The following is a 10,636-nucleotide window of genomic DNA, read 5'->3' as shown; positions in this document are numbered from 1 at the left end:
ACATGCGGCCTTCGCATGTTAGGATTCAAGGGAGACCACATAATTTTATCGCCTCAGAAAGACATGTCAAATCATCGAGAAAAATATTAGAAGCGTATCTGAATCTATTGAAATGCAAAATCGAGGTTTTCGATCTTCCATATTTGAAGCGGCGTTCTCTAAAAGAGCGAAAAACCCTTATTTTCACTCAAGATGAGAAATGTAGTAAATAAGAACTTAATTGCTTAAATTGAGGACCACAGCCTTTTTATACTTTAAATGTACTTATTTTATTTCAATTCATCATTAAAATAAAATAAATATTTGATCTCTACATAATAATTAATTTCATATAAATGTAATTGGCTCAATTTTAGATAGCTTCAATTATATAATATTTTGTTGGGATTTTTACATACATAATACTAAAAACTATTGAAAATACATATTTAACACATAAACTTCTATATTTATTAATATATATAACATAAAAATCCCTATCACTGACTGTCTTCCCTGTCAATGGCATCCTTTCATAGTGAATATAAATATCTCATCGCTTCAATGGTGTTGTAGAATAGAAGGAAAGTGAGATTTTAGGTGGTATATTAGTAAATATAGAAATTTAGATGTTAAATATGTATTTTAAATAATTTTAAGTATTATGTACATAAAAATCCCTATTTTGTTTATTTATTTATATGTATAAAATATATGACCCCACATATATAAATTTCCTAACAGTGCCTATTTAAACCCCCTTCTCCCTCCCCCACTACCTCACTCTGCAGCAAACCAGCAGCAACAGAGCATTTCCTTCTTCTACTTCTTCGTCGTTCTTTTTGTCTCACAACTTCTCCATCACTCTAAACTTTCTTACAGTTTCCTGCTTCTACCATGACTCGAATGACTGAAAGCTTCGGCTTGGACTTGTCGTCTCGCAGATGTGTGTTGGTAAACGGGCCGATCATAATAGGGTCGGGTCCGTCGGGTCTGGCCACCGCTGCCTGCCTTAAGGAACAGGGCGTGCCTTTCGTGATCCTGGAGCGCGCAGACTGCATTGCCTCGCTATGGCAACGCCGCACCTACGACCGCTTAAAGCTTCATCTCCCCAAGCAATTCTGCCAACTTCCTCGCCTTCCTTTCCCGGCTGACTACCCCGAGTACCCAACCCGAAGGCAGTTCATTGAATACTTGGAGTCCTACGCCAAGTATTTCGATATCTCCCCACGCTTCAACCAGACCGTCCTGTCCGCGCGCTTCGACGAGACCTGCGGGCTGTGGCGGGTAAGAGCTGTAGACGCTGGCGGTGACCGGACCGCCGAGATTGAGTACATTGGGCGGTGGCTCGTGGCCGCCACCGGCGAGAACGCTGAGAAAGTGGTTCCGGACTTCCAAGGCCTTGCTGAGTTCGGCGGCAGTATATCTCATGTCTGTGACTACAAGTCCGGCCGGGAGTACGCCGGCAAGCGTGTGCTTGTTGTCGGCTGTGGCAATTCCGGCATGGAGGTCTCCCTCGATCTCTGCCAACACAATGCGTTCCCTTCAATGGTAGTCCGCAACTCGGTGAGTATTCTATACTTGTGTCCAAGATCATATTTTGATGAACGAGTATTGGTTTACTGATGGAACACTTGTTTCTTTATAATCTTCTTCTAAAGGTCCATGTTTTACCAAGGGAGGTTTGTGGGAAGTCGACGTTCGAGTTGGCGGTTTTGCTGATGAAGTGGCTGCCGCTGTGGCTTGCAGACCGGATTATACTCATATTATCATGGCTGGTGCTTGGGAACATAGAGAAGTATGGCTTGCGGAAGCCTTGTAATGGTCCCTTGGAGCTCAAGAATACCACTGGAAGGACCCCTGTTTTGGATGCTGGTGCGCTTGAGAAGATTAAAAGTGGTGAAATAACCATTGTTCCTGGCGTGAAGAGGTTCTTGCATGGTAAAGTTGAGCTTGTTGATGGCCGAATCATAGAAATCGACTCCGCTATCTTGGCTACTGGATACCGCAGCAACGTTCCGTCATGGCTGCAGGTAGTTTAGTTTTCCTTAAACAAAATGAAAACAGGACGGCAAAATGGTTTGCAAGAAATCCAAATATTTTGCTATCATTTTGCGTTTGAAATGAGACTGTTAAACTGAAGCGTTTCTGATGTAAACAGGGAAGTGACTTCTTCTCCAAGGATGGGATACCAAAGCAGCCATTTCCCAATAGCTGGAAGGGAAAATCTGGGCTCTACGCCGTTGGTTTCACAAAGAAAGGGCTCTCAGGTGCTTCATTTGATGCTGCTAGGATTGCGAAGGATATAGGAAAGCTCTGGAAGGAGGAAACAAGACAGCAGAAAAGGCTGGGAGCCTGCCACAGAAGATGCATCTCGCAGTTTTAATGGCTTCTGCTCTCCTCTCCTTGTTTTTGAACTTTGCTTTCTAAACTTGTTGTATGATTATTTGAATTGAAAGTTACAAAGCCCTCTATCAATGGAGCCCAGGTTTTGGAAACGAAGTGGGCCTTTTGTATAGGAGAGATTATTCTGTGCGGTGTCCGAACACATCTGAAGGTCAATTCCGATGCGTCCGAACACCGCAAGTAATAACTTTTTTCTTATGTGCATAGAACCATTGCTAATGATGAGGCTATTTTCCCTTTTGAAAACCTTTGTAGAACATCTCAAAGCTTTTTAGCAGAAAAAAGAAGTTTTCCTATTAGTAGGAGTTGATCTTGTCCGTATTCAACCTTATTCTATGTTACTTGAATTTTCCTTACTAATACATCATTTTCTTCCTCCCAATAGCCAGCATATCAACCAAATGGGGAGCGGTGCCCATTTACGACCTCAAGTCTGCTTTAGGCCATCTTAAGGATTGCTCTGCCACTTTTGTCTCGATAAGAACCAGCTTGTTTTGGGAGTGTTTGATAATGTTTTTAGCCGAATTTTATAAGTGATTTCTATTAAAAATAGCTTTCAATAATTTTTCTTGTTTTTTTTTTTTTTTAAATGAACTAACTTCTTGGAAACTTCTAAGCCCCTTGCTTTAGGCCATCGGAGACCAGTCAGAATTAGCCTCAGTATTACTGCTCGATACCGTTGACATGGTGCATCCTGATTAGTCTCCAGACGGAAATTTACATCCAGCCTCCACGCAGAATAATTTATCTATCTTAGCAGTGAATCCTCGCATTAATTTTAAGTTATTTGATTACCATCGTAAACATGGTTGAAAAAACAACCCAACATGTAAGGAGAGGAAACCTAAAAATCATAAGAGCCAGCTAATTGTACTAAAGGGTTAAATCTAAGTTATAACTTTGGGGGACCAATTATTTCCAGGGAATTGAATGTGAAGTTAACTGAAATCTGTATAAAGAATTTCTGAAAAAAATATAAGCTCCTCTACTCACTCAGTTCTGGGCGAGTACGGTTGGAAACCTCTCAACTCATGCTCGGTTCCTTTCGAGCGGCAACTCCTTTTAAGTGAGGCTCAATTAAGTGCGGGCCTGAAGGTTTCTGGGGTGGGTGCTTTTTCTAAGTCAACCGAAGTGGGATTAATCACGCCGCCATGCGTTCTTTCGAGGCTGACAGTAGGTGAATACTCCATTCTAAAAAATAATGAAAAAAAAAAAAAAAAAATTGCACATCACAGCACAGGAACTACAAATAGCCAACCACATGCTACTGGCCTACCTAATCATTAGCTTCTTCTAAGGATTCGTATCAAGCAAATGGCGCACCGCACAATCAGCGCCCCTTTCAACTGACATTCAAGCTTAATAATCTCCAATAGATATCCGAAAACAAATTTAGGGCAGAATCAAATTATAAATACCAATCAAATCATTTTTAAAGTGCAATTCGTGCTGCAAACAAGCCAAAAAGAGATAAATTGGTTATTAAGGCTATATTTGAGATAGTTTTTTAAAATATTTTTAAATGGTTTTTTAGTATGAAAATTTTTAAATTAAAACTTTTGGTGATAAAAAATTAATTTAAAAAATAGTACAAAAATGGTCCCAAGTGAAACTCGGCATATTGAGTTTTACTCAAATATACGGGTTTACAAAACCTACACGAAGATCTTAAAATGTTTGACTTGACTCTTTCGCTTCACCAATTAATTTGGGGGCGAAATGTCAAAGCCTGACTTTGATAGAGATTTCATGACTCACCTCTTTTTTTGACATATCTTTTTTATGTTGGTTAAGTTCACCCAAGAAAGAAATGAATAAAAGGATCAACAGAAGAAATGGTAGTCAAAAGTACTAATACAATAAAATTTACGTCATTATTAAAGATAAAGAGATAAATTTAGCCCCACCAACCGTGTCATTTTTTGTTGGCGCTTGAAAGTGTTTGAAAGAGAGGTTTTGAAAATATTAACCTTCTTTGAGAAAAGAAGTTAATTTCTGGAATTTTAGTCTCAAAATCAAACTTGTCATTATGAACGATATATTGCCCTGAAAGGCAAAAATATCATTCCTTGCCGGCTTTAGATACCGAAGCTGAAAGTTTCATTCGTGCTATGATAATCGATTCAGGGAAGAACTACATGTAATCCCAAAGGGTCAACATGAAATTCTATCAAGCACCTAATTATGATTGTCTAGATAAGAGATCATTAGTTTCATATTCAGAGTCCTGATAATAAAGGATGTATCTTCTCAATGGAAGAAAATATGATTTACTAATCGATCGTCTGAATATGACGATAATGATCATCGTTGATTTTAATTTTTTTTCAAACAAGAATAATTGAGTTTTGAAAAAATAATTTTGAAAAGTAGAAGTGGGTTCTAAATTTTCTACAAGCTTAAGTCCTCATAGTTAATTACATCATAGAGAGGTTAAATTCTCTACGAATACTCTTGATTAGAATAACGATAGAAATTTTATTTTTAGATATTTTCGATAAGTGATATCAAAGGAGATAAATTTTGATTCTCAAATGGAATTGGATCTAGTTTGAGTACATATTTTGAATATCAAGGGAAGAATGGTAGGAACTAGGAAATGTTTTGGGATTCTAAAACACTTCAAAAACACCTCGGCATATCCTACGTGTTGGGCTTTAAATTTTGATGTAAATAGAAATTTAATTTAAGTTATTGATTTATTAGAAAGTTGGGATTGCATTCCCGAAGGTTGAGATCTTAAGGCCTATACCTGTCTTAGAACCTACGTCTAAATTGGGTACTGGACTATAGTGACCCGAACTTAGTTAATGTATTGCAAATCTGAACTTACCCTGACCTAGATTGGGGAGCCAGCTAACCACCTAGAAGATTAAAAATATTGTGCCCGATCTTTAATAAAAGAGTGGTAGGATATTAATTAAATTTTAAGGAGTTGTGACGGACATCTAAAGAGGATCCTAAGTGACCCCTTAACTTATGTAAGGTGAAAATGCTTAAAAAAATGCAATTGAAATTTTAGACACTTTTAAATTGATTTCTAATGCAATACATGCTAATTGACTTGATGAAATGCATAAATTTATATGTAGCTGTTTTAAAAAGGCTTAAAATATATATTTTCCTAGAGATTGCACAACGTCTTCTTGATAGAACTACACCCTAATAGATCAAATGGCCTGCCAGAACCTATAGGCGCGGAGATGCCTAACAAAAAAGACAATGTAAAAATATGCTTAAATGAGAACTCACCGTGATCTCGGGCTTACTTCTTAGATCACTACAATTTTTATGTTGAGCCTAAAATTTTAATTTTACTTTTAAGTATAAAATATTTTTATTCATACTCTCACGAGCTTCTGATCGTATATAGGTTAAAACAAAAACGGCATACAAGTGAAGAAACTAGAAAAAATAGGCAACCTTACATGCAAACAAAGTAAATCAAACCGAAATCAATCAAATTAATTTGAATAAATAAATGTTCATTAACAATTATCTTTTGATTTAGAACCCAAAGTCTACAGAAATTAAAAGTAGTCAGATATCATTAATAATAACCCGGATTCTAATTCTAGGATTGGTGTAAAGTCAAGTGACTTTGAATGAGATACTCTTCTATCTTCACTTACTCATCCTTCTTCGAGTTCTTTGGATTTATCATGTTCAGATATCCAAATGAAAAAGACACTATACCTTAAAAGGATGTTTTCTTTTATATTTTGATATTGAAAAGCATCCTAATTTTGGATGCATAAATGGAAGGAAACCCTCCTCTAAGGGATGTTTTATTCTCTTTGGACTCCAAGTTGGATGCTTATATCCTAACTCAAAGACGCACTTTCACATTTTATAACTCGATTGAATTACATAACATCAAATTTAAAACAAAAAACTATACTATATGCAAGGATATCTTAAGTAATTAAAATCAAAGCATCCCAAGCAGTTTATATAAATGCATTAAATAAAATAAATAAACACACTTGACCACGCTCTTTTGATCTCAAAGGAGTCGCACCTACATAAAACATGTTAATTTAAAAGCTTTTGAATTTGCCCCTATATGAGCGTAATCACCTATAAAAAACTCTACAAGCAAATAGATCGTTTATAACCTGAAAGTAAACTAATGTCCATCACATCAATTTAAAGATTGCATTAAGTAAATAACCACTCATATCAATCAATTAATCTAGCAAACAACATGTAGTAAACACTACAAAAAATAAAAAATCATGCATACAAGTAGCAGAAAAGTAAACATCTGTCTAGCCTAGATATAGAGTCGATTATTCTAACAAATCATCTAAAATGTGTGTAGAAGACTGTGTGGTTGGAATATATCTTATACTATGTAGTTTGTTGAAGTTATCTAATTTTCAAGTTTATTAAAAGGTCAAAAGAAAATTTTAGTTTGAATTTAAGTATTAATGTATTAAAGTTTATTTTAAAATATATTTTAAAGGTAGATTGGCTACTACCTTTGTAGTCCACTATGCCCCTGAAGTTTATTTCACATTCATTTGAGCTAATTTAATAGCCTCATAAGTCCGGATTACCCAGTAACATCCGGTTTTGATTAAGTTAATTTAGTTGGTTGAAAATTAAGATTGATAAATTTTTAAATCAATTGATTAATTACAAGTTTGAATGAATAAATTAAACTTTTCTGAAATTTTAGGTTAATTGTTGAATTTTGAAATTATTTAGATTATTTTAATACATTTATTAAAGGGGCAAAATTTGAATTTAAAAATTAAAGTGATTTTTAGAATTTTAATATTTTTTCTATATACTAGATTTTAAGATGAGTACTTAGACTCTAAATTTGCTCAATTTAAAATTTTCTACATTAAATTATGAATTTTTACAATTTTGACCTAGTTTTGAACTACGATTGACCGGGGAGTTACTTTTTAACTTTGAACGAATCTTGAGATTTAACATTTTTAGAAAACAGTATATTTTAATTGGAGTGGAATGACATTGAGTTTGATCAATTTGAAAATTTCAAGAATTATTAAATGAGAATATTGAATGATTTCTTACATATATTAATTTATTCTAAAAATAATAATATCTAATGATAAATATAAAAGATTAGGTGTGAATAGAAGTTCGTAGCCACAAATCCTTTAAAAAATTAAAAGCAAACTTCATCTTAAATTTTAAGATTAATCTGATTAAGCAAAATAAGATTCCACATCTACTAAGTACTCTAGATCACAATCATTAAGATTCATGACTTCGAGCAATACTTTGTTTCAATTAAAAATTCAATAAATCCCAACTCAAAAACTGCCATGTAACTTTTGAGAAGATATTGGATGTTTTTTTAATTATGCTTTCAAGAAGTACAGTATTCATTGACTGTACTCAGCTAGCCTCTCTTCCCTCTGCGCTGTCCTCATGTTTTTTGCTGCTTTAATCTATCTCATCGTAGCACTCACTGAGTCAACCATGAATTATTATTTTGTGCAACACCGGATGGGAGAATTGTCCGATTTATATCTATAAACAGTAAAAGCATAATGAGATGTGCTTTTTGACAAGATTGATTTTGTTTTTGAAGAGGGTGCTTCCCCTCTTTTACTTGACGATGATGAGGGGAACCAACTTTTCGGGCTGCCTCGGTTGGTCTCTTCCTTTGGATGGCCAGCTTCGATCACCTGGGTTGCCTTCTCTTTCTAGATGGCTGATCCTGGCTGTTTTCCTTATCGTTCTATCCATGATTCTGATGCCTTCAGGATGCTGCATTTCTTCAACGCAATTTATGTCTCACATCTCAGTCTCATGAGGACGCAAGCTTTTCTTTTGAAAAAGCAGCTTAAGTACAGTTAACTAACTACAAGACAAAATAGAACCTAATCAATCTAAACACACAGAAGACCAGGAATAGGGGTGTAAACGAGTCAAGTTGAGCTCAAGCCAAGGGTTGTTCGAGTCTAGCTCGACTGTCATATATCGAGCTCGAGCTCTAACTCGAGTCGAGCTCCTCGAGCTCAAAATTTGAGCTCGAGCTTGACTCGTCTCATGTCGAGCAGCTTGTCGAGCTCAATCCGAGCTCAAAATGTCGTGATTTGCCGTCCTGAGGTCCGTTGGGGTCACGTTATTTGTCGTCCCGAGGCCCCTCGTGGTCGAGCACAGTCCATCGTCATTGCGTCCGTTTCGAGCTCTGTCGTCATTGTCGCGTCCATTCCGAGCTCCACCGTCGAGATCCGCTCTATCATTGTCATAATGTTTTGGCTGATGCAACAATTGTCATCGTCCCGAGCTCACTACCGAGATCCGCTCCACCGCCGTCGAGATATGTCGTCCCGACTCCTGATAACGTCCATCCAGCACATCTGTCCGTCGTCATCCCAAGCTCGTTCCCACGAATCCCGTCCAGTCGAACGGCTCATCAAGCCGACGAGTCGAGTCCAACACCTATTCGAGCTCGAGCTTGATAAGCCTTCAAGCTCGAAATTATGTTCGAGCTCAACTTGTGAGCTCGATAAGCTTGACTCGCCGAGCCTGTTACCGAGTCGAGTCCAAGTCGACTTGACTCGCACCCCTAACCTGGAACATTCACGATGTTGTATGTTATCACAAACAGTTACATTAAATGTCTTTTGTAGGTCAGATGCAGTTAACCACTCGGCTGGCCTATGGCCTTTGCGAAGAATATGAGATGCCTAAAACCACTAACTGTTGAAGCCACAGTATCAGGTCCTTGTCTATGAGATGGCTGAACGAACTCCAGGTCCCTGTCTATGTGATGGTTGAATGACCTCCATTGCCAGATTGGCAGATTATTGATAATACAGACTCTGGCATGGTTAAGTTTTTAATTTATTCTCTTTTGGATTTGACTAGATAGATTTGGGTGCTTTTACAGTGGTGAGATTTAGGTTTCGTTTGGGAGGAAATTATTGGGTTCGGACACCGGACATAGCTTACCGTTCGTAGACCAATCAGGTGCAGCCATGTTATCCAGTACCGAGCTCGATACCAAGTAGGGAGTGATGTGGTGCATTTTCATTGGGCTCTGGACGGCGTCCGGTGTAAAAACCCAATAATTTTCCTCATTTGGGTCGGCTTTCTTCCTGCTTCTTAAAACGACTTATTAGTACATAAAATTTTATTTTTTATACAAGAAAACTGTTTTAAAAAGCAGGAAGAAAGCCATCCCAAACGAAGCCTTAATTTGTTTGTGTTTGGGAAAGGTTTTTCTTTCTTGCCTCTTTTATTTATACACTTATGGCTTTTCTACAGTGGATCAGTTGCTCTCTTATGTTCTGTAAATAATGAATCTCTTCACCTGAAGCTATGTTCAACTTATTCAATTTTAGAATATGGGTCATAGACTACCACAGTAATAATAAAATATTATCAAGGAAGTTGCAGTTTGAGGGTTTATATCATCACAGACAAGGATATTTGTCTTGAACCTATTCTATTGTAGAAACTTAGCATATCTCTGAAATACATTGTTGTCTTTGTTATCTCTCTAAAATACAAACCTGCCTAACTACAATGAAATGATGAGAATTTCTGAAGAGGCTTACAAACCTTAATCTCAGATGATCAGAATGACCCAACTCTTTTGAACTAACATTACAAAGTAATTATTTCCTCACTTTCACTCAATGGCCATAGTTACAGCAAGATACTGCTTGACGCACCACTCATTCAAGAAAATAATAATCAGTTTTGTTCTACTAAATATGATTCTGCACACCAAACCTAAATCCATAAAAGTGAAATAGTCTCCATTTTTGCTCCACATGTATGCACAAAAGGCCTTATGCATCTGTCTTCATTTTGAAGAGTTTTAAACTTCATTTGGGACGACTTTCTTACTGTTTTTTAAAGCAACATTTTAATACAAAAATTAAAAATTTTATACTAAAAAATTGCTTAAGAAATAATAAGAAAGCCATCTCAAACGAAACCTTAGTATTGTTTTCTAAAATAATTTTCTAGTACAAAAAATATGTTGGGGAGATGAGGAGTAAACACCACAACGATGAAACAAGCAAGAAAGTAAAAGCAATGGAAAAGTAAAAGACACCAGGATTTAAAGTGAAAAAAATCAAAATAGGGAAAAAACTATGGAGCAATGCCACATCAAGAAATACACTACGAAAATTGAGAGAAATAAGTAAAGATCTATCTTCTATCTCACTCTCTCCGTACTTTTTTTCTCAAATGCACCATTTTCAATATCTACCCACTCAAAATATTAGAGAAAGTCAAGTAAAAT

At 36.4% G+C, this 10,636-nt stretch overlaps 1 protein-coding gene across 1 annotated transcript; it reads left to right on the top strand.

Annotated features, from left to right (window-relative positions):
* Positions 1-788: 788 nt before the first annotated feature.
* Positions 789-2,380, top strand: LOC110106709 (probable indole-3-pyruvate monooxygenase YUCCA9). Its single transcript, XM_020836685.2, has 3 exons — positions 789-1,545; positions 1,641-2,012; positions 2,141-2,380. The coding sequence occupies exons 1-3, from the start codon at positions 877-879 to the stop codon at positions 2,363-2,365; spliced, it is 1,266 nt and encodes a 421-aa protein (XP_020692344.1). The 5' UTR covers positions 789-876; the 3' UTR covers positions 2,366-2,380.
* The last annotated feature ends 8,256 nt before the right edge of the window (positions 2,381-10,636 follow it).

This window comes from Dendrobium catenatum, unplaced genomic scaffold (assembly GCF_001605985.2).
Source record: "Dendrobium catenatum unplaced genomic scaffold, ASM160598v2 fragScaff_scaffold_1583, whole genome shotgun sequence".
NCBI lineage: Eukaryota > Viridiplantae > Streptophyta > Magnoliopsida > Asparagales > Orchidaceae > Dendrobium > Dendrobium catenatum.
This window is presented reverse-complemented; position numbering and strand designations above follow the sequence as displayed.

Excerpts from the sequence above, each read along its gene's own strand:
- LOC110106709 (XM_020836685.2), top strand. The coding sequence starts at position 877 with ATGACTCGAATGACTGAAAGCTTCGGCTTGGACTTGTCGTCTCGCAGA. Across the intron at positions 1,546-1,640 it reads CAATGGTAGTCCGCAACTCG|GTCCATGTTTTACCAAGGGA; the intron begins GTGAGTATTCTA and ends CTTCTTCTAAAG. Across the intron at positions 2,013-2,140 it reads ACGTTCCGTCATGGCTGCAG|GGAAGTGACTTCTTCTCCAA; the intron begins GTAGTTTAGTTT and ends TGATGTAAACAG.